This window comes from Phascolarctos cinereus, unplaced genomic scaffold (assembly GCF_003287225.1).
Source record: "Phascolarctos cinereus isolate Bilbo 61053 unplaced genomic scaffold, phaCin_HiC Scaffold_5;HRSCAF=322, whole genome shotgun sequence".
In the NCBI taxonomy this organism is placed as follows: domain Eukaryota; kingdom Metazoa; phylum Chordata; class Mammalia; order Diprotodontia; family Phascolarctidae; genus Phascolarctos; species Phascolarctos cinereus.
Genome location: NW_027555958.1, coordinates 368,641,444 through 368,668,686, shown reverse-complemented (window position 1 = coordinate 368,668,686; position 27,243 = coordinate 368,641,444). Strand labels below are relative to the sequence as shown.

The 27,243-nt window shown below is 36.0% G+C and overlaps 1 protein-coding gene across 2 annotated transcripts in view; it reads left to right on the top strand.

Moving 5' to 3' along the window:
- Positions 1-27,243, top strand: part of PPP2R5A (protein phosphatase 2 regulatory subunit B'alpha) — an 80,025-nt gene that overhangs the window by 41,412 nt on the left and 11,370 nt on the right. The window contains exons 2-8 of one of the 2 annotated variants that reach the window (XM_021007780.2): positions 4,559-4,755; positions 12,220-12,321; positions 17,309-17,401; positions 20,069-20,199; positions 22,114-22,173; positions 24,760-24,868; positions 25,595-25,648. In XM_021007780.2, the coding sequence (XP_020863439.1) occupies positions 4,559-4,755; positions 12,220-12,321; positions 17,309-17,401; positions 20,069-20,199; positions 22,114-22,173; positions 24,760-24,868; positions 25,595-25,648 (746 nt within the window). The remainder of the gene's footprint in view (positions 1-4,558; positions 4,756-12,219; positions 12,322-17,308; positions 17,402-20,068; positions 20,200-22,113; positions 22,174-24,759; positions 24,869-25,594; positions 25,649-27,243) is intronic. The other variant, XM_078156325.1, reaches the window with a different exon arrangement.

Here is a 27,243-nt window from a genome sequence, read left to right as displayed (position 1 = left end):
AAATTCTTTCTTATAAGAGAGGGAGAAGAGGAATAGACTGGGAAAAGTAGACAATGTAAAAAAGAATGAAAGATACCAATAAAATCTAATTTTAAAAATAGGAACTGCCACTGTAACAGTATCTTCATATACAACAGAAATTTTCTGTTCACCACTTAAAAGAATCCTATAATGATGTTTGTAAAGAAACAAGTTAAGGACAATTAGGAAAAATCATCTGTCTTCTGATTCTTCATTCAATTTCAGGAAAGTTATGGTCTCTTGGTAATGGCCAGACCTGTATCTATAGGCTTACCTCCAATATTATATTTATACTGTCTTGTATACGCATCTTGAACCTCAGAGAAGTATTCCCAACTAGTAATAGTTGACAACCAGCTCCTGTTACAGTCTTAGCAACCCTTTTATGTTTTGACCTTTCCCCTCTCCTGAAATTTTCTTCTTAAAAGTTGCCAGGGACACATTATTCACCACGTGTAATGTCTTATTTCAGCCCTCATTCTCCTTGACTTCTCTATGGTAATTGTCACTACTGACTAACGTCTATCTTTGAAAAACTTATCTCTTAGTTTCTGTGACAGAGTATCTGTTCTTCCTTTCTCTGATTATTCCTTCTTTTCCTTTTCCTGGATCTTACTGTAGACATCACCCAAGTTTCAGCCTTGGGCCTTCTGTTCTCTCTTTTTTTTTATCCTTGGTGATCTCAGACAGTCATACCTAACATGATCAAAACCCCTAAATGTATACTTCAAATCCCTCACCCCCACCTAAAAGTTATTCTTGCATTTCCAACTACCTGCTAGATACTTCCACTGAGTTGTCATGCAGTCACCTTAAAATCGTGTCTAAAACTGACCTCATCATCCTGTTTCCTAAATTACTTTCATCTTTCTGAACTCATTATTTCCATTAATGAATCCTACCACCATTCTCCCAGTTACCCTACTTTGAAAATGTGGAGTTCTCTTTGACTTTTACCTTTTACTTGTTAAAATCCTGATATTCAATTAGTGGCAAATTCCTTTTGATTTTTGCTTAAGTGGGGTGTGTGTGTGTGTGTGTATGTGTGTGTGTGTGTGTGTGTGTGTGTATGTGTGTTTGTGTTTCATTATCTCTGCCACTATCCTAATTTAGACCTTTATCATAATATGCCTGGATAATTGCAGTAACTTCCTAAGTGGTCTCTTTTTCTATAGTCTTAGTTAAATCTAATCCATTTTGTATCCCTATTGAAGGTGTGAATGACTAAAACACCAATTTCATCATGCTACTTTCCTATTCAGAAATCTTCATTGTGTTCCTCATTACCCACAGGCAGAAGTCCAAACTTCTTACTTAGCCAAGTGTTAAGGCAATTCTTGACTCTCTTTCTTCCCATGTAAACCTTTGGTTCTAGCCAGACTATTCTACTTATCATGCGCTGAACATTCCTCATGCTTTGTACCTCTGCCCATGCTTTTTCCCTTCCTAGAATACCTTCTCTGCGTATCAGAATCTTAATCATTTTTTAAAGCCCAGCCCAAATTCTACTTTTGTGAAGTCTTCATTGTTTCAGTCAGAAGTGGTATCTCCTTAAGTCCTATCATACTAATTTGTTTAGCACTAGTAATTTACTGCATGCTTAGAATCTTTTCCCATGTGTGTACTCTCTCAACTTAGTCTTGAGAGCAGGGAACACAACTCTTACCACTTTCCCTCAGTGTCCATTATTATAGCTTGAATATTTTTGGTATTTAATGACCATTTGTTTAACTTATAAGATGGAATATACAGGAAAAGGTGCTGCATTTTGGTACCATACAAGTTGGCAGCCTTTCAGAGGTGACTGCAAAGTCTATTCACTCTATGGTTCCAGTTACAGTGATATATATATATATGTATATATATATATATATATATATGTGTATATATATATATATATATATATATATATATATATATATATATATATATATATATATATATATGAGGTGATAGTTAACAACAGCCTCTTTCCAAAATCATTGTAGATTGGAAAACGTCCATTTCAGCCTAAGACCAATGATGTTGGAGTGTAATTTCATTATAGGTATGCTTTATTTCTCAGGAGAAGACACATAGACATGGATAATGGAGATAAGACCTCTTTGACACTTAATTTCTACTATTGTAGAGGAGAATGTATAAAAAGAATTTGGACCTTTTAAGGGAACCTGTGTATATTGGGATGTAAAAAGAGGGATGAAAGAGCTATGCAAAAGGAGCACCTGAATAAGGTGCTCTGGTGACCCCAGACTCAAGGAAGGAAACTGCACTCGAAACCATCTGCCCTGAGATTCAGATTTATGGCTTCTGCTCTCCCTTTGAACTCGACCACACAGCTTCCCCAAATATCTCAATTTGTAATAGTTATTTTTAAACCATTCACTGTGTACAATGCATTGGTGCTAAGTGCTGGGGGTAGAAAGGTGAAGATATAGTCCCCATTCTAAAGAAGTTGTAGTATGGGAAATAAAATGGATGAGTATAACATAAATTAAAATAATATAAATATAAACAAGAGGGAAACAGAATGCTGTGAGAGGAAAGAAGAGAGATCACTATGGGAGAGTGGTGGATGAATTAGGGAAAGCTTCATGGAGAATGTGGTACTCGTATTGGACCCTGATGGAAGGAAAGAAAGGTCTTTAACTGTCAAAGACAGGGATGGAAAGAGTCTATTTTAAACAAAGCACTTAACAAAGTCTGCCATTATGGACAAAATGGAGAGTTGTGGACTGGATAATACAAGAGTTAAAGTGAATTCAGAACTAGTTGAATGACCAACCCAAAGGGATGATTAATTTAATGTTAATTGAGCTCCTTTGATAGAATGTGCCAATGTTTTGCTCAATATTTTTCTATGAAGATATAGATAGGATAAAATTTGCAGATGATAGGAAGCTTAAAGGGGGGAGGGGGAGTGGCTAATACATTGAACAACAGAACTGGGATCCAAAAAGACCTGTGTAGTCTAGAGCAATGAGCCAAATCCAAGAAGATGAAATTTTTAAAGGGAGAAATGTAAAATTTTCTGCATGATTGTTTTTTGGACCCAAATACAGAATGTGAGAATGTTACTAGGTAACCATTCATGGGGAAAAATATATTTGGATTTTAATGGACTACAAGCTCAATATGAGTCATCAGTGTGACACAGCAGCTAAAATAGTAATGCCATCTTTATCTTCATTAAGAGAGGTGAGGCATCATAATATCTAGAATGAGGGAAGTGATAGTCCCACTATACCCTGCCCAGGTCAGCACCACATACTATACTGAAGTTCTAGATACCACATTTTAGGAAAGACCTTGATAAATTGGAGTGTATCCAGAGAAGGAGAGCAAGGTTAGTGAGGGAACTGGAGACCACATCATGTAAGGATCCCCTGAAAGAATTGGAGATGCTTATCTCAGAGAGGAGATCTCTAGGGAACATGGCTGCTGTATTCAACTATTTGAAAGGCTAACATGTAGAAGAGTATTAAACTCATTTTATTTCATGCCAGTGGGTGCAGCTTGGACTGAGAGTTGGAACTTTGAGAGGGACAGAGTCAGACTTGATATAAAGAAAAAACTTCTCAGCCAGTAGGGTTATTCAAAAGTGAAAGCTAAATAGCCATTTGTTGGGGATTTTGTAAAGTAGATTCTTGTTGAACAATGCAGTGACCTAAATGAAATTATAGGTCATTTTTAAGGCTTGTGTTGAATCTAGAAAGGATACTTGTGGTGTGATAGAGATCACTACCACTACTGTAGAATCAGAAGACCAGATTTTGAGTCTAGCTTTGCCATCAACAAGCTTGTTACGGAGGCATGCTATTTCATTCCTCTGGGCTTCATTTTCTTCATCTGTAAAGTGGAAAGGTTGAATTGGATTATTTCTAGGATTATTTTTAGTTTAAACAGTCTGTGATTCCAAGTACAAGACATGATCCCTTGCCTCCAACTTAAAATAAGACATAAGAAAGTTAAATAACAATTTAAAAATTTTTGGACTGTTTAAGAAAACAATAGATCTCTTTTGCTAACTTAATTTTATTTATGTATTAGTAAGAAAACTGTTGCCTATGTAGGAAGACAGTATGAAAATAGTACCTTTTAAATCCCTGTAATGGTTCTGAATAGTTTGAATTGTGTTCTGGAGATGTCCAATAATTAAATAAACAGAACCTTTAAAAAAATAGCCACTGAACTGATTATTTTAAGTCCTTATTAGGTGTGAAGTTCAGAATTGAAATTCCATTTTCATTGAAATATTAGAAAGAATTTGATTTATAGTATTTATAATCATGCTGTCATTTGTCTCAGAAAATTTTTTTGTGATGACAAAATTTCCTTCATATATTCTACTTGAAATGTGGTTTTAGACCCACGTTTTCCTTCCCACACTTCTAAATACACTTCTTATTATATTTCCATTTTGATACAAGTACTTTTGTATGATACTTTGCTTCATGAAATAATTTGCTTTAAATATTTTAAGTCAACTTTTGAATGGATAGATAACATCCATGTTTTTCTATATTTTTGTTTATAGATGCCTCTTCAAATGAACAACAAGACCTTTTCTGTCAGAAGTTGGAGCAGTGTTGCATACTATTTGATTTCATGGACTCTGTTGCAGACTTGAAAAGCAAAGAAATTAAAAGGGCAACACTGAATGAACTGATTGAGTATGTTTCAACAAATCGTGGTGTGCTTGTTGAATCAACATATTCTGATATAGTGAAAATGGTAAGCTTCTAAATTTATGTTCCTTTAGATTTACCCCTGATTAAAGTTAGGTGTGACTAATATAACTGTCCAAAATAATGAAATTGCCTTTTTTAATAAAGCAAATATCTCAGAATTTATATATCCAAACAGTCACCTTGGAAGCTGGCTTACAGCTACAGAAGAAAACAGAAGGAAGACCAGAAAGAGTCACAGAAAAGTAGGACAACTTTGAAAGTTACATATTTAATTTATTTTAACCGTTATTAAGAAAAGCAAGTTGTACATAATAGAGAGACATAGTTTAACATACAGTCCTCTTTTTTCCATCTACTATGTATATAGAAATACCAATTTTAAAATTAACTTTAAATTTTAAAACTAAATTTTTAAAAAAGCAGTTGAAGATGAGTCAGTCAAAGTTAACTTCATCTGGTAGGCATGTTTTACTTCCATTTATGAAATAAAAAAAGAGATGCTCAAGTCATAATTTACTTGTAAAAGATAAGATTTTTTTTTATTACTTGAAATTTAGCTGAAACTTTGGCAGGACCGTTTTATTTATAGGTGTTTAGGCCAAAAGTTTAAAAAGAGACTTTTTGTCCTCAATGTCCAATTCAGTAAGCATTTATCAAGCTTCCTATGTGTTTTTCTTCACATATTCTCATTTTCTATTCAGTCTGGCCTACTCTTTGTTCCTCCATTTCATTCCATCCCTTCATAGCTTTGCATGCAGATGATCTTCTGTGTCTAGACTGCCCTCCCTCCTCACCTGTACTTCATGGAATCTCTGGTTTTCTTCAGATCACTGCTCAGCTGCCACCTTCTTTAGAACACCTTTTCTAATCCTCTTTATTTGTTGGTGCTTTTTCTCTTGAAATTATTTTGTTTAACTTTTTACATATTTTGAATGCACTAATATTCTTGTATAGGTTCTATCTTCCCCGTTCCACCAGTACGATATAAATTTCTCGATCCCAGAGTCTGTTTTCTTTGGTCTCTGTCTAAAGAATCTTTGTGCTTAGTGTGTTTTTGAATATTTACTGAAATGAGCTGAAGTTACAGAGATTGAATAAGACTTGATCTCTGCCCTCCAGAAGCCTAGGACATTGAAGGAAGGGACAAAAATAACAAATACAAAGTAAAACCAACGGTTACAGTGGATGGAGATCTGCTTGTCTTTGGGAGTTTAAAAAAAAATAAAAAGGACCCTGGGTTCAACCTGCCTCCCACAAATCTGAGCTGAGTGGCTGTGCACAGTTCAAGTCAGGCCACTGGCTGGCCAGCCTGTGACACATCTGAGCCGAGTGGCCACAGGCAAGTGTTGGTTACTTAATCTCTTAGGGCCCCCAGGCAACTGCATCTTTAGGACCGATTAAATTGTGGGTCTGACTGGAGAAAAGCTTACTATGAGATCTCACTAAGTACTTTAAAATTAGAAAGAAGATCTAGCCCAGTTCTTTCATTTGACAATTGATAAAACTCAGGCCCAGACAAGGAAGGAAAGAAAATCATTACTGAAACATAAAACTTCAAAAATAAGCTTTGGATTTTGTGACGAAACCATTTTACTGCTTTTACTAGAGGTGCTGAAGTTAACATACCCAGATTTAAGGGGTGCCTATTCATTTTATGAAGGGGTGATTACAAATGCAAATGTAATCTTTAGCTTCTAAGCCTACATATAAGGAAGTTTGCCCAGGTGGTCAAGTTCATTCCATATGAAGATCATTGAAGAAATTGAGGATATTAGAGAAAGAAAGAAGAGAAGACGAGAGAGAGCATGAACTAAAGGGAACCAAGAGATATATTTTCAAACATGCAACTTAAAATGTAAAATTCATAAATTGGATCACTGCCTGCTTTATTAAATGAGTAAGATCAACAAAATGAGATTTTACTTTTGTTGTTATTGAGCATCTTATTTAGTAGTGACTGTTAATTACTAGTAAAATAGATGTGCTTCTTAATCCTAAATTCAAATCAACAAAGATATTATCTAAATGCAGCAAGTAAATGTAAATAAATGAAAATCTAGATTATTCTTAAATGGTAGTGCCTCTTCTACCGTCTGATTTAATTCAGGCTCCTCCTCTGTGTTTGTGGTCAAAGGCACTATGATGTAATGAGTCTTCTTTGAGACAAATGATTAGGAAATATTAGGCTAGATGTTAAATCAAGTCCCCATTAAATGTCTCTTTTGTAAAAGATCCCTACCCCCAGCCTAGTAGGGTGGAGAGTACAAAACAAGCACTAAGTAGACTACAAAATAAATATAAATGTATATGAAAAGTATGAGTCAAGTGTGAGAACTGGGGAGGGAAAGAATTTCTGATGGGAATAATCTGGTCCAGCCTTCACTTGAAATTTCTGTGGCTGAGATAAGGAGCTAGAAAGATGTATAGGTAGATAAAATGTTTATTATGTGCCAATCACTGTGCTTAGCACTGGGGATACAAAAACACCAAAACAAAATAATCCCTTTCCTCTAGGGACATCATCTATCCTAGTCTACTCTAGGGAGGAGTAATTAGGTGTGGGGGAGAGCAAGGTATCTGGTTGGTATTTAGGTGAGGCAGGGGGAAAGAAATGAGCAGCCTGGCTGGGATTTTTGTGTTGAGTATAGAAACAATAGTATGAGCCCTCAAATTAATTCAGGACAAACTTGGAGAGAATATAGAATCCTCATACACCTGCTCACCTAGGCAGCCCAGACCACTCCTGAGGAAGGGAAAGGCCAATTCTGGGAGTAGGGGATAGGGTGGGGAAGAAAGCAGATTCCTCCCTTTTTAACTAATCTTGCTAAGGAGGTGCTAACCTGTGTTGTTTAGGTGTTTCTGGAATGTAAGTACTATTAGTGCTTTAAGGCAAAGTCTCTCTTGTCTTTCTGTCCTTTCTGTTCCTGTGACGCAGGAATGTTCATGAAAGAGGTGGCATCAGAAATGGATTTTGAAAGATGGGTACAATTTCAGCAGTTGGAGATGAGAGAGAATAGAATGCTTCGTGCATAGTATGCTCAAAGGGACAAAAGGGAAGACTTCAGGAAGTTTTGGTGCATAGTGAATTTTAGTACACTTTGGCTTGAGGGGCGACAGTGGGAAAGAGCTGGATAGGTAAAGTGCCACAGGTTTTGGAGGGCCTTGAATACAAGGCTAGGCATATGTGTACTTAGTTAAGTATACAGTAAAGAGCCATTGAAGAGTTTTGATCAGAGCAGTTGCTTCATTAGCTCTGTTTATAAAGATTGAAATGGCAAAGAGATGAATGAGTTGGAAAGAAGAAATCAGAAGCTAGAAGACCACTTAGACAATTTCAGTCATCCATGTGAGAGATAAAAGCCTGTATTAACTTCAGGTTCCTCCTTTGCTTAAATCTCTCTATTCATCTGCTGCAGAGAGCCACAAATTATGACATACAAATATGATGGGATATGATTTTACTATAAGCAATGATGAAAGAGGTTGGTCTCAGAGAAACTTGAGAAAACACGTGAACTGATGCAGAATAAAGTAAGCAGAATTTGGAACACAGTTTATACCAAAGCAAGAATACCATAAAGATAACTTTGAAAGACTTAAGAACTCTGATCAACCACAATTTTAGAGAACTATTATGAAACATACTATCTGCCTTCGACAGGTAATGGACCCAAAGTACAGATTGAGGCATGTCTGTTTTGGATATGGACAGTGCAAGAATTTTTTTGCTTGACGGCATATTTTTCACAAAGATTTTTTTTCTTTTTTTTTTCTCCATTGAGACAAGTGAGGTAGGAGACAGAGAAAATAGATTTTTGTTATTTTAAAAAAATAATTTTTGAAAAAGACTTGAAAAAATTAATTCTTCATTGGGCATTGGGGAGGAATGCCCCAATATAATAAAATGAGCAAATTTTTAATAGCAACAAATAGGGTGGAGAGAGACACCAATTAAAATTAATTTGTCCCTATTAAAGTCCAAAGATGGTTAAAAGGGAAGGACAGGATATAAATAAATAGCATCTTTTGCCTTAGAAATGTGTATTTGCCTTTTGGTGTTAGTGGGGTACTTTTGTGCCAGTGGAATACTCATTAACCACCTAAAAACTGATATGTGTTTTATTGTGAGAGGGAGCCCTATTTCAGTATGAATTATAAGCTACCAAAGAGGTTATTAATGTCCTAAATCCTTGTTAGTGTCTATTATAAGGAACTCATTCTAAAGCTTAATCAAAAGCCAGGGGTTCTTAATCTTTTTTTTCTGTCAAGGATCCCTTTGGCAGTCTAGTGAATTCTGTGAGCCTCTTCTTAGAATAATGATTTATTGACTACATTGATGATTGAAGTAAGTCTTAAATTTTAGTTAGAGATTAGTGAAAATCAGGATGTAATCTTATCCAGATTCATAGACTGTCTTCAGATTTGTCCATAAACCTCTTTGGGGTTTGTGGACCTCAAGTTAAGATCTCTTGATTTAAATCAACGTGGTATCCCAGCATGTGTGCTAGCTTTTGCTTCAGAGGACTTGGGTTTGAATCCAGACTCTGCTATTTACCGCCTATGTGATTGTAACTCTGGGCAAGTCACTTAACCTTATTTGCCTCCGTTTCCACTTCTGTAAAATGAGTTGGAGAAGGAAATGGCAAACCACTCCAGTATCTCTGCCAAGAAAACCTCAAATTGGGTCATGAAGAGTCAGATGCAACTGAAATGAATGAATGACAACAGCTTATCCTTTTTTTTTTAACAGGGGGTTAGACTAGATAGATCTGTCAAGTATCTTCCAACTCTAAATCTTGTGATCTGTAATATGTCCTTTGTTTGCATTTACATTTGCTTTTCTTTATAAGTCTCTAGTGAAGAAAATGAAAATTTCTCCCTTGTCTTTAGTGACTTAAAATATTTCTTGATTTGGAAATCTTTGTAGCTTTTAAGAAGACAGCTATATTCTCCATTAACAAAATTGTTGACTCTAAGGACAAAAGGTATGTTGTCGTTGTTGAGTTTTTTTTCTGTCATGTCTGACTCTTCATGACTCTATTTGGAGTTTTCTTGGCAAAGATACTGGAGTACTTTGCCATTTCCTTCTCCAGCTCATTTTACAGATGAGGAACTGAGACAAACAGGGCTAAATGACTTTTCCAGGGTTGCACAGCTAGTAATCATTTGAGGCTAAATTTGAACTCATGAAAATGAGTCTTCCTGATTCCAAGCTTATTGCTCTATTCCCTGTGCCACCTAGCTGCACAAAAAACACCATTTAAGTCAAAGTGGCTAAGATACCATGCCCTAACCTAGTAAAATGTGATTCAGTGTCTTAGATCAGGTGAAATTTAGTTTCTGCTTTTGAAAAATAATGACTAATTGAAATTCTAGGTAAGAATGGTTCTTCCCAACTCTGTCAAGACAAATTAAGTAATTATTAAAGCACCTACTATGTGCCACACACTGTACAAAGTAATCAAAGTAATTGCTGGGGTTACAAAGAATGGCAAGAGCAGCTCCTTCCTCAAGGAGCTCGTAATCCAAATGGAGAGAACATGTAATGTACGAACAAACTATAGCAAGGATGAATTGGAGGTCAGCTCAAAGGGAAAGCATTAGCATTGACAGGTATCAGAAAAGGCTAGGTTGTTAGCTGAGATTTGAAGGAAGCCAGGAAAGCTTAGAGGCTAAAATGAGCAAGGAGATAATTCCAAGCATGGGAAGGAGATAGCCAGTGAAAATGCATGGAGTTTAAGAAATGGTGTATTGGGTTCTGTGAACAAGGAACAACAGAGAGCCAGGTGTCATGGAGGGGAAGAAGGTAGAAGACTGGAAAGGTAAGAAGAAACCAGGTTAGGAAGAATTTTAAAAGTTAAGCAGTATTTTATATTTGAGCCTGGAGATGATCAGTAACCATGTTATTTGTATATGAATATTATAAGCAAAGTGAACCAATTTGTTACTTTGTTACTCTTATTAGTACTAAGAAACCAACCAAGCTCTTAAATTGTAATGATTGCCTGCCTTGTGTCTGACTTGGGAAAATATTTGTTACTTTATTTTGAGGTATAAGAATCTTAATTTAATGGTAAATAGGAGTAGGTAAATCCTCATGGCATTGTTTCAAAGAACCTGAATATTCAACAGTTTATTGATTAGTATATGTGACATAATATCTTACTATTCTGAATGTTTTATAATTTAAAAAAAAAGAAAGAAAAGAACTTAAGGTAGGTACCACATGCTAAAAAACCAAATCTATAGTCCCAAGGTTGACAAACCTTCTGATGATTATTGATAAGTCTCATCTCTCAGTGTGTTTGCCACATTATTAGGTGTAAGTGAGATAGCCCTCTGTGTTCCTTTTCTTATGAAGAAATGACTAAAAGGGGTTCAGTGGGCTCATGTGTCTTACCAAGGATGCTGCATCAGTGATAATAAGGACCTGTTGCTTTATTTATGATCCAAGTGAAATTCTAGGAACATTGGCATCTATGGCCTGGTCCCTTTCAGATGTTTCTTTTGCTTATATTTGGGGGTTATAACTATGCAGCTTAATCAGTTATTTAAGCTAAACTGTAAGACTGGTTTTGTTTTGTTTTGTTTTATTGGGGTGGGTGTGGGGGATGTTTAGTTTACTTGCTTTTCCAAATGCTGTTTCCCTAGACAGCTTTGTGAATGTAGAAATGAGCTCCTGAGGAGCTATTTACTATGTTTAAAAAAGGTTGAATTCAATTGAACAAATTAAGTGCCTCCTATATTATGTTAGGTGCAGGAGAGACAGAGGAAATGAGCCAGTCAATACCCTCAAAGAAATAGGAATTAGACATCTACCCAAATGAAGAATGATACTGTCCAGTGCAAAAAGAATTTGCCAAATATTTCAGAGGTAGGAGCATATTGAAGAATTATACCCGTGTTTTAGCAAGCGCTTAATAAAATGCTTGTTGACTTTTTGGATTCACGTCATCTTTGCAGGAAGATGAAAGAAAGAAGTAATAATTCAGGGAATAGGAGAGAGAACCCAAGGTCATCCCTGTTTGGATTTTGGATCTGAGATCTGATGAAATCAAAGAGAGAGATTAGAAATAAGGAAAGAAAGCAACTTCTCTTGAATTTCAAGAGAGGGTTTTTTTTTTCCTGTAAATCTCATATAGAGTTGTGGAGTTAACACTGAGCTATACCTTTAAGATGTACAAAACACTTTAGAAATATTATCTCACTTGGTCCTTACAGTGAACCTGGGTGTAGGTGCTTTTACTGTCCCCACTTTAGGGATTGGGAGATAGACTGACCAAAGTTAAGTGACTTGCCCAGGGGCAGATAGTTAAAAAGCATTTGAGGCCCAATTTGAACTTGGTTCTTCCTGACTCCAATTTCAGGGCTCTATCCACTCTATACTACCTAGCTGCCTCAATTTCTGAGTTATCAAAAAATAATCTTAAAAAAATAAATCCCTTTTAATTGTCAGTCTGTCCTTACCTAACAGAATTTAAGTCTGTAAATGTGTTTTTGTTCATAGATCAGTGTCAATATCTTCAGGACTCTTCCTCCAAGCGATAATCCAGACTTTGATCCTGAAGAAGATGAACCAACCCTTGAGGCATCATGGCCTCACATACAGGTGTGAAGCACAATTGTGTGTTGACTATTTATGGATCATTCAAAGTCAAGATAATTCTTCTCTGCTCATTGTTGTATCTTCCATTGTAGATTCCAATTATTAAATTCATAGATAAATTTATTTTAAAATTTACCCACTTGATATTTTCTCACTTTCTAAAGAAATAATCAATAATTAAGCCTGTTCCTTAAAGTATCCTCAGCCACACTTTATCTTTCCTCCCTCCTGTACCCCCCCTCTCAATACTGTTATTTTTTTCCTCTTGAGTAGGCTTGTAAGACATAAGGAAAATGTTGGAACTGAAGGATTTTGACTGTTGCACAGAGTTAATTTTTTTTTTAAATACAGAGGCATCTTTGGTATGCAAAAAATGTTAGTAACAAGTAGCTAGATAGCACAGTGGATAGAGCACTAGGAAGACTCGTATTCCTGAGTTCAAATCTGGCCTCAGACATTTACTAGCTGTGTGACCTTGGGCAAGTTACTTGACCTTGTTTGCCTTAGTTTCCTCATTTGTAAAATGAACTGGAGAAGCAGAAGGCAAAGAACTCCAGTGTATTTGCCAATAAAACCCCAAATGGGGTCATGAAGAGTCGGACATGACTGAAACCACTGAATAATGAAGAAGCATCCTTACATATGTCAATTTTAGCAAAAGACTAAATTTAAAATTTTGACACTGCAATTTGATCACAAGAATGATAAAGGTAGGTGAAAAATATCACAAGATATACTGGCTTACGGTATTAACAGAGTCACAAAACAATATACACACTATATAGGTTCTTGAGATTTTTTTTTATCTTTAATTGTTCAATGTATCATCTTCCTGCTGCAGCACAGCTTGGGAATGCTTAAAGTGTGACCATCTTAAAAACTAAGTATCTTCGATAGGCCTGAAGTAGGAAGGATATGTCTTAGTTGATGCCCCCTTGAACTTCTATAATACTTAAGTAATTCCATTTTATCTTCTAGAATTGTTTGGTTTTCAAAATATTTGCAATAGAAGCTTGTTAAATTTACATAGCTTTTTAGATGACAGCAGGAAAGTATTAGATTTGATCAAAGTGCAAGTCAAACTGAAATTACAAATGCTTAGTTTATAAATTTTGTTTTCTTTTTACATTGCACTGAAACTGAATTGTACAAACTGAAGCTGAATTGTATAAACAAAATATTTGAGGTAGTTGGGACTTGTTGCCTCTAAACTAAATTAAATTAATTTCTTAAATCTGCAAGTCAGATAGCAAGCAGAGTTTTGAGATGTCAAAAAACAAAATCCATAAACCCACAGCTTATGGTCAATAAATTGCCATTTTAAGTTCTACTTGAAAAACAAAGGTATTATAGGCAGACCTACATTCAGATTTCCATGATTCTGGAGTCATGGCCCTTCTACAGAATTGGGGCAAATTTTAAGGAAAAGGTGTTTACTTAATTTTTATTTACTGCTCTTAAAGTAGTATCTGTTTGCATATGAACATTGGATTTGATTTAATTGAGTAGTAATTTAATATGATGCTTTCTATTTCATCAAAACTTTTGTGTATAATTAGATCCTTACTTGGCAAATTAACCCCCCTCCTTTTTTTTTAAAGTAATTTTTTCTCATATAGAGTAGAAACTAATGACACCTTTTAACTAATATTCTGCATTTCAGACTTAATCAAGTGATCCTAGCCTTTCCCAAAGTGAATTTGAATTAATAAGATTTTATAGTATAGAGCAAAGAAATTCACACCATGATTTAAAGTAAGAATATTGGACTGGGAGTCAGGAGACCTAAATTTTAGCTCTGCTGTTCACGAAGCAAAACAACTAACCTCTCTGAGGCTTTGCTTCTTCTTCCTGCCAAATGAGGTGATTGAACTAGATGATCTCTTCGAAGCCCTTTCCAACTCTACGATTTTATTTTTGTTTGTATGTTTGGAAAAAGACCTCAGAATATAAGTTTATCTCTTAAAAAAAAAAAAGAAGAAATGAAATCTTACAGTTGGAAAGGAACTTGGAGAATGAGAGGAGAATCATCTTTAACTAGTCCCACTTGTGCCTGAATAGGAATCCCATCTACAAACGTTCTCTTCAAGTGGTCGTCCAGCCTTTGCTTAAAGACTTTCAATGAGGGGAACTTTCAATGAGGGGGCTGCATGGTAGCCCATTTCACTTTTTTGTTGTTGTTATTCATTTTTTTCAGTTGTATCCAACTCTGTGATTCCATTTTGAGGTTTGCTTGGCAAAGACATTGGAGTGGTTTGCCATTTCCTTCTCCAGTTTATTTTACAGATGAGGAAACTGAGGCAAATAGGGTGAAGCAACTTGCCCAAGGTCACACAGCTAGTAAGTGTCTGGTGCAGGATTTGAACTCAAGTCTTCCTGACTCCAGGCCCAGCACTCTATCCATTGTGCCACCTACCTGTCCCAATTCACTTTTGGATAGTTTTAGTTAAGTTTTTTGTTTTTCCAGATGTGAATCCTAAATTTAACCTTTTGCAACTTCTGCCCATTCTTTCTGGTTCTGGCGTCTGGGGACAAAAAGAACAAGACTAATCTGTCTTACACATGATGGCTGCTCATCTGCAGAATATAGTTATCATATCCAGCCCCAGGTGGCTCAGCCGGTCCTTACATGGCTTGAACTCCCGGGCCTTTCACCATCCTCATTGCCTATTCTGCATATACCCTCAAGCTTGTCAATATCCTTCCCAAAATATGGCATCCCAAATTGAACACAGTACTCCAGACATAATCTGACAGCTCAGAGTATATCTCATATATTGAAACTCATCCCCCCCCTCAATAGATGAATATATTATCTTAATATACCAAACCCATTCCCCACCTTCTTTTACTTGTCTTCTTTCCCCTAGGGGAAGTCATTGTGTGCATTTGGGAGGAAAAGTACACCTAAAAAGCTCTAACCAAAATAATAATAATAATCCTGCTTAAAGTGTTAAGTCCCTCTACATTCCCTAATCCTCAAGTTTCAATGATTTCTTACATTCCCACTCAAAAAATAATCAAATTGATTTAATATGCTTAAATGGAATTTCTCTTCAATTAAAATATAAATATTTAAACTAACTAACTTTAATTTTCATTTATCTGATATATATCTTTTGGTAGTTTTTCTTTTGGGGGTCATTTTAAATGTTTGTGGAAAGGGGTGAGTAAAAATTCAGTACAATAAAATATCTGTTGGGCTTACTACATGTAAACAAACTTTGGATTTAACTTTACACTGTCCTTGGTCCTTGAATCCCTTATCCCAGTGTCCTGTTGCTATTCATCCCTTGCTAAATCTCAGCCCCAAATTGCCCCACCCCACCCCCATTTACCACTCCTCTTTCTCCATCAGCATTCATCATCAAAGGCCGCATAGCTGCCAAATGGGTCCGCTGAATATTTGTTATCTAGTCTCACTTGGGCCTTCACTGAAGCATTCCAGTCCTTCCCTTAAGCACATATTCCAAATTTTATCTTCTCTTCTTTCCTCCAAAATTGTCTCTTCTCCTCCTTAGTTGGGGACGTTGGGGAGGGAGGGAAAAGATGTCATTTGTGGCAAATTTTCTTTCTCTGCCCCCTTCCCCCAATGTATACTTCACATCATTTCAGTATCGTTTTCCAGAAGCTTCAACTTTGCTCTAGTCTTGGACGATGAAGCTGCCCTTCTCCTTGCTAGTTCCCCCTCCCCCCCTTTCTGTCCTTGATCTCATCTCTTCCCTTTGGTAGCTTGCTTCTTTCTTTGATCATCCCCATCTTCCTAATTTTCAGAGCTTTTTCTTTTCTACTGGCTTCTTCTTTGCTGCTTGAAAATATGCTAAAATATCCCCTTGATCTTCACTCGACCCTATCATCTTCTAGCTGTACACTTCTCCTTCCCTTCACAGCAAAATCCCTAAAAACAGACTGTCTGTACTTCTTTGCCTCCACCTTCTACCTCCCAATCACTTCAGTTTTACCTTCCATATTTAATCAACTCCATCTCCCCCATTTATGCCTTGGCATATGTTGTCTCTTTCCACCAATGCCTGGAATGCTCACCTCCACCTCTACTTCTTGGAGTCCCTAGATCCCTTCCAGGCTTAACTCAAGTGCCACCTTCTTCTAGAGGTCTTTCCTGATTCCCCCAGTTGTTAGTGATTCTCCTTCAGTGAAATGTAGATTTACCTTATATATATCCTTAATTTACTTATCTTTGAACATGTTGTACTTATGTGCCCCCTCCTTACCCCTTGAGGGTAAGAACTGTCTTTGCAGTTGTATCCCCAGTGCCTACTACTTAGTAATCATTTAATGAAGTTGATTTTTTTCAACTTTAGACTGTTACAACTTAAACAATTCTATTTTCTCCTGGAAATGTGTATAGGCAAAGTCATACCAATTATTAATAAAAAACTTAATTAAAATTTTGCTTTTTAAAAACATAGTCTTTAAAAGGACTATATATTTATAAAAGTCCTGCCATTTAATGTGATTAGTGAACTAGCTTACCAATTTTTAAAAGGTACATGTATCTGCAGTCTTCATTCGGGATGGAATGAAAGGCTACTCTTTAGAGTAGGTCCAATAGTACTCCTGTAGTAGACCAATTTCATAGCATTTTTGAGAAGTACCCATTCTGGTTCACGTGCCCAGCCAAGCTGCTCTTTGATCTGGGCAGATTCCACTGTAGTGGTGGGAGAGGAGTGTAGGGTGTAACTCCAGCCTAGCTAGTCAGATCTCTTAATGTGATTTGTGGTCATACCTCCAGGGGACTAATGACCTAGATGACCTTCAGGTTCCATTCATACCTGCTGCTGATTCTAATTGCTTCCTGGTATGTCCATGCTGGCAGCCTCTGTTCCCTCGTCTAGAATCTATAAGCACTTAGTCTGTTTTCTAAAGTCCACTGCAGGCTGTGTGTGTTGCATGCGTATCTACTATTAAAAAGAGTCTTGGTGGAGCTGTGTAACAGTTTCTTTACTTGCCCTTTAAATTTCTGTTATAGTTGGTATACGAGTTCTTTTTAAGATTTTTGGAGAGCCCTGATTTCCAGCCAAGTATTGCAAAGCGATCTATTGACCAGAAATTTGTACAGCAGGTAAGGAACTCTTATTAACATTGCTTTATTAAATGCAAGAATAAATACGTATGATAGAAAGTTGACTTCATTCAGTCTGTGATCCTACCCATGGTCTTGGACGTTCCAAACTGTCCCCCAGCCTCCCCACCCCCCGTCCAGGAAGACGAGCTCAGTTTCTCAGAGGCTTTCTTTGATAGTAGCTCTTAGTTTGGTGTAGCATTTGTTATTCTTGCAAGACTGTCAGAGTACGTCCACTTTTCAGATCTGTGTTCAGACATATTCCATCATCAGGACAGCTGTAAAACAGCTTCTGGCAATGCAGGGCTTTGAGGGAAGGGTGAACTTCTTGTAACAGGAGTCAGATTAACTCACGTTCCCATAGTTCTTTCACGTCTGACACAAGACTCAGGTTTTGCAGAATACTCACTGTCCTCTCCAGTTTCAAGAACAATGCTGTGGGTTAGTTTGACTTCCCAAGCTAACATGTCAGAAAGCACTTCTTTGCTCAAATGCAGAAGTAAAAGCAACCAAACATTGGTATACAAACCCTTTTCTTTTATTATGCAGACAGGTTGGGATTCCATCCAAACAAAAACTTTAATGGAACCTGAAAATTACTTAAATGCATTTTGTGGTCAGCCCCAACTGTCTCTGATAACTTTCTCTCTCTCCCTTGCCCTTCCTTTCTCCCTCTCCCACTTTCTCCCTTTCTCTCTCTTCTTCCACCTCTCTCTCCTTCCTCTCATCCCTTTCTTTTCCATCACATAGCAAATCTTTCCTCCTCTTCTAGACCTTTCATTTTTGCAATGTCTGGTGTGTATCCCTATCTAACTTCAGGCCCCATCTGTATTTCCAAACTCACGCAAAGCCCAAGATCCATTGTGGTACAGCGGGAAAAGCACCAGATTTAGAATCTAGAGGACATGGGTTCAGATCCCAACTCTGCTACTTTAGAACCTTGTGTTGTTGGGCAAGTCATAGCCCTTCTCTCTGTTTTACTTTGCGCTCTTGGTTTCCCTTCCACTCTAAGCCTGTGATTGTGGGACCTAGGTACAAGGTAGCTAGACTGCTATAACATTAACTAAGAACTTTAGATACAGTCTAAAACTAGCACCAAACATTTTAGTTTTGAGGCTAGCCTAAGCCTTTACAACCTGCAGCCCAGCAAAGGATTTCCTCTACATACAAAGGATGTTTTCCTCTATATTTTTATCAGCTGCCTGAAATCCTTTGGTGTGCAGCAAGCCAAGGGTTGTAAGCAGCCAGTGGTGGCTTCAGGTTGTGCAGGCCTGGTCTAGACAAAGGTTTTGAGTCTTATGTTCCAAAGGTCTAGGTAGATAAGTCTGATAAATCAATCAAACTACTAGTAATATAAAGATATTTTAAATGTTTAAGTCCTAGGCAAACATGAGATTGAGTACTTTTATTTTCATTATGAAAGATTTTTTATATTTAAATTTTTTTGTTTTATTATGAAAGATCCTGATGTTAATCTTTTGGTGACCTTTTTATGTCTTCCTGTCAACTCCTGCCTCCTGACCCGTGAAGTTCCTGACTCTTCTAGGTTTTTCTTTGTTTTAAATAAAATCATTCACATGATTTCATGTCACCTTTTCCGGGGCTATTTGTATTATACCTACAGGATACTGGGCGAGGTTCACTGATTAATATAAGGAGTGGAAGTTCATGATAGGATTTGTGGCTTCATTTAGGGGAGCTACTTTTTGGTCAGATCTGCAAATTATTACTGGAAGTTTGTGACCATTGTGTTAGAGATAAAACTTTATTTGTGTAATTCAGGTGTTTATTTTTATCCTATAGTTTCCAAACTCCTTTTTAAAAAATTGAACAAATGCTATGGATAAAGAACATTGTCAGCTTAAGATAACTCACTTAATAATTGCCTGAACTTGCTGCCTTAGTTTAGCCATTCAAAAAGAATTTAATAAAATGTGTAGAAATTACTGTTTTGTTTTAAACTCTGACGCTTCAAGTATCTTTCAGCAAAATTATTCAGTTTAAATTAATGAAATAGGGCTATTTAAGTAGTTAGGAGACTCTGTGTGTGTGTGTGTGTGTGTGTCTGTGTATTTCCTTTATGGATGTGCATTGTGTGGTATATTTGAGGAAGAAAAATTTAAGACTTTTAAGTGGTGCAGTGGATAGAGTACTGGCCCTGAAGTCAGGAGGACCTGAGTTCAAACCCAGTCTCAGACCAAACACTTCACACTTACGAGCAGTGTGGGCCTGGGCAAGTCACTTAACCCCAATTGCCTTAAAAAAAAAGTTTGCTTAGGTTTCAGCATTGTATATAGGAGAAGACCATATTCTTATAGAAAGATATTATATAGATAGCAAAAAAAAAAGATCAGTTGTAAACTAGAATTTGGGGATTTTCCCCACCACTACCACACACACACACACACACACACACACACACACACACACACACACACACCCCTTTCTTGAGAATATGGAGGAGTAATTAACTTTGTTGTTAAACATTTACGTATCTTCACTTTTCAGTTACTAAGAACAGAATTGAGCCCAGTTAGAAAAGACAGAGGTGGGGGTGGCGGGGGGGAGGGTATTTCTACTTAGGTAGTGTGATTTAGGAGTTAGAAGTAGAATGAATTTTTAGTTTGATTATTTTTTAAAAAGTAATTTCTCAGATTTTTTTTAAAGCTCTTGGAGCTTTTTGATAGTGAAGATCCCAGAGAGCGTGACTTCCTGAAGACGGTTCTGCATCGGATTTATGGGAAATTCCTCGGATTAAGAGCATTCATCAGAAAACAGATTAATAACATTTTCCTCAGGTAGGTAGATTAGATGTACAATTTATCCTTTTTTTTGCACAGCATTTGTTTCACCCAGGCTTCATTTTGGCTAATTTTTGAGCATTGAGAAATCTACAGATTAATTAATAGCTTCTAGGTGATTTTTTTAATAAGATGAAAACTACTTTGTAGTGTGATATTAATGTTTAGGTCATATTTGAGATTTACTGTAGTACTAATATTTAAACAGATATGCACTTACCTTTCAGCTTTTTAGTAGAATAGTCTCATAAATATTTGGATTACCTGTCCAAGCCCTAAATACTTAAACTTAGTCTTTTTTTTCCTTTTGGTTAAGAAATATTTATTGTTGAAGACCATTGCTGGAAGTAAAGAGGGTCTGCAGAAGAATAAACCTCACTGGCTGATAATGAAAGCCTCAGGCCCATTTAATTGGTGTGTTTAATGGAAGGCAATGGCATAACTGAGGTCAGTAAAGGGAGTATAGATGGCACAAGGGGAAGAGTACTGGCTTTCCCCCTCAGCGCTGGGGCTATGACTGGAACCTCCAAAGCGGAACGGAGAAGACAAGGAAGGGATAGAGGAAGGGACGTGGCCAGGCAGTCCCCAGTATGGGGCAGGAGGAAGTCCACAATGTGCTTGGACTCCTGGATACCTCCTCTCTCCATTCTTCAGGACAGTTCAGGATTTGTGTAGGGAATCAGGGGTCTTGCTTTAGTTGAGTCTCTTTGATCTCCTACCTCTAATGTCATGAATAGGGAGACACACACCGTTCAGTTAGGGAACTGGAAGTTTCAAGGCTAGAAGAAGACTCCAGAGAAAAGGAGTAAGGGAGAAAGTAGATACCAAGCAGAAGGTATGGCTAGGGCACAGACGGCTTGTTGGACAGAGAGAGAAATTCGGCCCACAGTAGAAAGTTTTTAGTATTGTTGCTCTAAGCCACAAGGTATTCAATAATTCATTTTCATACAATTTTTTTTAAAGATTTAAAATAATATCAAGAACAGTATCTAGTTTGTTATGTGACTGAAACCAACTTTCTACTGACTTGTATAATTTAATGGGAAAAAAAAAGGAGAATTCACTGTGAACTTCATACTTTTATACTCTGTGTGGTTTTTGTTTTGTTTTTAAAGAAGTCAGTGTTTTATTTTAGGCTAGTAATCTAAAGAAATAATCACATAGAATTAAAATTTTAATTTTTCTAGTGTAGATAATGAAATGTATCAAAGGTTTCTGTTGCTACTGTTTTAGAAATGGAAGGTGGGTGATGGTAATTTACTAAAAATAGAGTGTAAGTAGGATATCTGCCCCTCAAAGACATTCTTAGTTTGGATGCCTGTCTCTTCTTGTGAACCTGCAACATCTTACAAGCACTGAGGGCACTCAGTACATACATTCGGGTGGAATGGAACTTACTCCTCAACTTGAAAAATGGTGAGGGGGGAAGCTGAGGCAGACTGATAGGACTTTAAAATGCCGTTATTACACTGCTGTTATGTTGAGTTGTAGGGTGTTTCCTTACCTGTTTCGAAAACTAATTTGACAAAATCTATCCTTCCTCTTCAGTGTTGAATGAGGTAGAATGTTTCAGTTAAAATATTCTTCTAAAGCTGACATGATTCTCTTAATGAGTCATGAGAAAAGCAGATGTGATTGAACAGGAAGTTAGGCATTCCTTGACCAGATCAGGAATTTCTTTGCATTTAAGATTGGAAAGAATTTAAGTTTGAATATTCTTTGATAGTGAGAGGACCATTGGTCCCCTATAACAGATCTTAAATGACGTCACTTAAGACAAAACATACTTGTTTCAACTGATTTTATTTGGCAAGAGAGTGATTTCTTCCCTTCTAGTCTTTTCTGTCTTTTAGTTTGACTTTGCTGATTTACTTGACTAACAGTACCTCCCTTTTAATTGTTAAAATGCAGGTTTATATATGAAACAGAACATTTTAATGGTGTTGCTGAACTTCTTGAGATATTAGGAAGGTAGGACACTTTTTGATAAATTTTATTAATAGATCTTAAATGCTTTTTGAATTATATTTTGAGTTGGATTAGGGGGTAAATTTAATGCTTCATGTTTTAAAATATAGCACAAAATGTAGTTTTTCAGTTGAAACCTTATAGCATCATAGGAGGTCAAACACTTGAAACATGGCTGTGTAAGAAAATCTGTTGCAGAGTAGACATCCTGCTTTTGAGGTTGTGGCATGTTTCCTGCTTGAGCCCTCTAAACTGCCAGACTCCTTCCTATATGCCTTTATTTAATTTCGAGTTGAGGGCATATGGGGAAGAGAAGGAATTAAAATGAACTATAGAGAATATTGATGGAGATTTTTACAATTAAATTGTATTTTTAAAAATTTAACATCTGTTTTGTCTTCCCACACCTTATCCCATTGGTGAAGAAAAAAAAAATCCTTGCAACAAATATGCCTAATCTAGCAAAACAAATTCCCTCTTTGGCTATATCCAAAAATATGTCTGCCTCAGTAACTACTAATAAAGATATATTAAAAACCTGTATTAATCCAGCTTTCTTACAGGGATATGGGAGAATCTAAAGTCATAAATTTAAGTATCTTACACTATTTTCATCACATAAATATTGTAGTTCTTCTCATTAGGAGATTTTAGCCATATGTTTGGAGATAGTTTGCAGGTAAAAGTACTCTGATCAAAGAAAGAAGAAAAGGACTCATATGTATAAAAATAATTATAGCAGCTCTTTTTGTGGTGGTGAAGGATTGGAAACCGAGGGAGTGCCCATCAAGTGGGGAATGGCTGAACAAATTGTGTTTTATAAATGTGATAGGATACTCTCATATTGTAAGAAATTATGAAGGAGGCCCTTTTAGAAAAACCTGGGAAGACTTGTATGAACTGGTAAAGAATAAAATGAGCAGAATCAGGAGGACAATTTATATAATAATAATAATATTGTTTTTTAATTCAATTTTATTTTCACTTCAAAATTATCTGCCTCTTCCTTTACCTTCCCACAGCTATTAAGAAGGAAAGAAAAACAGAAACTATTAGAAATACATATAGTCAGCTAGGTGGCACAGTGGATAGAGCACCGGCCCTGGAGTCAGGAGGACCTGAGTTCAAATTTGGCCTCATAGACACATGATACTTAGTAGCTGTGTGACAAGTCACTTAACACTGATTGCCTCACCAAAAAAAAAAGAAATAAAGAAAGAAATACATATAGTCGAGCAAACAAATCACCAAATTAGGAGAGAGAGAGTGATTGATTGATTACGCTTTATAGTCTGTACTTTGGGTGCATCACTTCTCTCTCTGGAAGTGGAGAGTATGATTTATCTTGAGTTTTTTAAAATTATGGTTTATCTTTGTGCTGCTCAGAGTTCCTAAGTCTCAAAGTTGTTTATCTTTACAGTATTGTGATTATATAAATTGATGCAACTCTCCTTCCGAGGTTTTCTGAAACCATCCCCTTTATTTCTTACAGCACAGTAGTATTCCATCACATTCATATGACATAACTTGTTCAGTCATTCCCCAATTGATGGGCACCATCTCAGTTTCCAATTCTTTGATACCACTAAAAGAATAGCTATATTTTTATGCGCATGGGTCCCTTTTCTCTTTCTTGGATCTCTTTTTGGGTAAAAACCTAGTAGTGGTATCATTGGTTCAAAGGATATACACAGTTTAATAGCGTTTTGGGTGTAGTTCCAAAATGCTTTCCAGAATGGCTGGACCAGTTCACAGCTCTACCAAGAGTGCATTTAAACCTATTTTCCCACAGCCTCTCCAGCATTTATTTCCCTTCTTTGTCAACTTTTTGTCAATAAGGTAGTCTTACAAAAGGATTGCAAAGACAGACAACTTTGAACTACTCAGGATTGCTGATCAATGCAATGATGAACCACAGTTGCAGAGGACTCATTTGAAATATGCTACCTACCCACTAATAAGAGGCAATTTGTAGATAGAGACATTTTTTTTTCATATGGCCAATGTGGGAGTTTGTTTTGCTTGACTATACATGTTTGTAATAGGGATTTTGTTTTCTTGCTTTCTCAGTAGTAGAGGGAGGAGGGAGTAAGATGAGAGGAAGAGAAGATGACTTTTCTTTTGAAAAAAATAAAATTTAGTTAAAAACAAAAGAAATACTTTGGCATTTTGGGTCTTACTGTGAAGTAAAGGAGAATTTACCCTGCCTATTTATTTCTGAAGAAACAATTTGTATCCAAGTAGAAATTAGGTTACTAGTTGTCCTAAAAGTTCAAGAAAAGGAAATTGTATCTAGAAGGGTGTACTTATGTGACCTTGGGTAAGTTGTTTGATTTCTTTGACCCCTATTTTCCCCATGTTAAATGAGAATGATATATATTTGATGATAATTTTGAGTCCCAGTCATCTGAATGTTACTGAATGACTTAAAGGGAAAATTTGTAATAGTCTTTGTAAGGTAACTTAACAGCTGCTGAATTACAAATCTCTAGACTTAAAAGAAGTCATCTGGGAACACATGGATAAATACTTTTACCACACATAAACAAAGACACAAAGTAATTATATTTACTGCTTACATTTTTTCAGTATTATCAACGGTTTTGCCCTGCCTCTGAAAGCAGAACATAAACAGTTTCTAATGAAGGTTTTAATTCCTATGCACACTGCTAAAGGATTGTCTTTGTTTCATGCTCAGGTGGGTTCAAAAAAAAATGAATTAATAATCTACTTTTGAAGTCCAGTATGGGTGGCAGAGAAATGAGAAATGTTAAGTATATTTAGCTAGCTTCTTTTGTAGATTGCTCAATAATATACATACACACATACATTATATCATACCGAGTAAAAGATAGAAAGCAATTAATTTAATTACTAGTGAATAGAGCCAGCTTTAAAATGAGAAATATTTGTATTCAAGACCTGTCTCTGATGGGATCTCTGGTATATAACTTTGGACAAACTTTTAAACTTTTCCTGAGCTTAGCTTCTCAGGTCTCCTCCAACTAAAACAAAAAAGCTGGATAAATGTGCATGTTGAAACACATTGAAAATCAGAATACTTGTCTCCTTAAAATGGCCTGCAAAATTGTGATATTGGCTTAAGAAGAAATGTATTTTAAAATCTTGTATTTGCCATTTTGTTGTATATTCTACATATTGTCACAGAAGCAGTAATTCAATATTTTCTATATGAAATGAAGACAATAATATATTTTTATGTATTAATGAAAATGAAATTTTGGAAATAGTACAAAAATCTTCTGTTTCCAAGCATTGAGAAATTAAGTAGCTAGTCATATTAGAAGCTTATATAAAGTAACATCTGTTAAGAGATAATAATTTCTAGTTATGCATGTTCTAAAACTACATCATTAAATATTTTTGCACAATAATATTCATATAATTGTGACTTGTGTTTTAGCTAGCGTATTGTGTTGTACAGTTCCTGGAGAAAGACATAACACTAACAGAACCAGTAAGTGTTTCACTTATTTTTATGTGTTTAGTAAACAATATTATAGAAGTGGTGTGTGGTGCTAGTAATATATGTGAAACTTACTTTTCTGGAAAGTTGTGTATAAAGTTAAAGACCTTCCAACAACTAGCATGAATAGTGAAAATGAAGATTTTAAAAATAAGGTACTTTAGGTGACTGGATCAAGTGATTGTGATATGGTATATCGGAGACTAGCGAAATTAAGAGTTTTAAAAGACTTGCTAAGTCTTTTTTTCCTAAGTAGCTTTTAAAATGTGGCATTTTTCTCTACCTTGTAATCAGAGCCCAGGATTCAGTTCTTTAGAAGCAAAAGCATTTCTTTGTCCTTGATGAAGATAGTATTGTTCTATTTCGAATTGTAAATTTAACAGTATTTACTAAGAAATCTCAATTACTACTTGCCACTAAAATGAAACTATTGCAGATTGATGGTAGAATAAAGGTCATAGTACGGTATACCAAATTAAAAAAAATATACTTCTGATTCAAGAGTTATATAACTAACATGAAGTAGAGTAATAGTCAAATATAAAGACAAACCTTAAATTTTTAACTCGTTGTGAACCCATTTGACCTTTAAGAGGCGAGTCTGGTGTTTGATATCCAAAAATACTTTAGATAAAGAGTTTATGGAAAATAACGAAGTATTTGAAATACTAGAATTTCTTTATGTAATATGTCTTCTGGAGGTATTTTTTGAAATGCATTTTTTTAAAAGTACTGAGTATTACTTACTGACTTTAACACTGTCAACATAAAGCAACAAGAATCATTTCTCTACTACCCCCACCTTTTTTTTTAATTTAGAATTTCTCTTGGAGACAGCTAAAAGCACTTTTTAAAAATGACAAGTCAGAATAAAAATATTAACAAATATACTTAAGTCCACATAATTTAAACAAGGTGAATATAAAATAAAAATTGGCAACCAACTATGAGGCTTCTGCCTTACCGGCTCCACAGGAGCACTCACTAGAATTCACACCCACTCTTGCATAGTAAACCATGCTTTCTTCTGTATTAGTAGTAAAGAAAGCTAATTTCGTTTAATATACATAAAAACTCTCGGGGGGGAAATGGGAGGTAGGGTTTTGTTTGTTCTCAATGTGTTTTTAAAACACTTAATATTTACTAGGAGGACTGCCATCTGTAGTCACAGGCTTTAATTAGGTTTCCTTCCTTGAAATTTGTAGCAAGCATTTGTATAAATTTAAATCCTGGTTTCCCTGTCAAAATTTAAAAACCCATTGTCAGTTGCAAAATAGAGCCCTTGTGAAAAAGACCCCAGACCTTTGGTGCCTGTTCTCAAAACCCATTATTTGCAGGGCTTGGATAGTATCTGGGCACAATCTATACGGAATCTCAGAATCTGAGTTACAGAGGACCTCAGGAACCACCCATTTGGGACCTAAACCTAACCCACAGTCTCAAACCTAACCCAGCTAAGTTCTAGTGAGAACGTACTGCCTCTCTCTCTCAAGGCATCCATTCTGCTTTTGGACACTCAGTTAAGAAATTTTCCTTTTCATGGGCCCCAAGTCATCCTTTCTACAGCAACCCCTCTGGAACCAAAG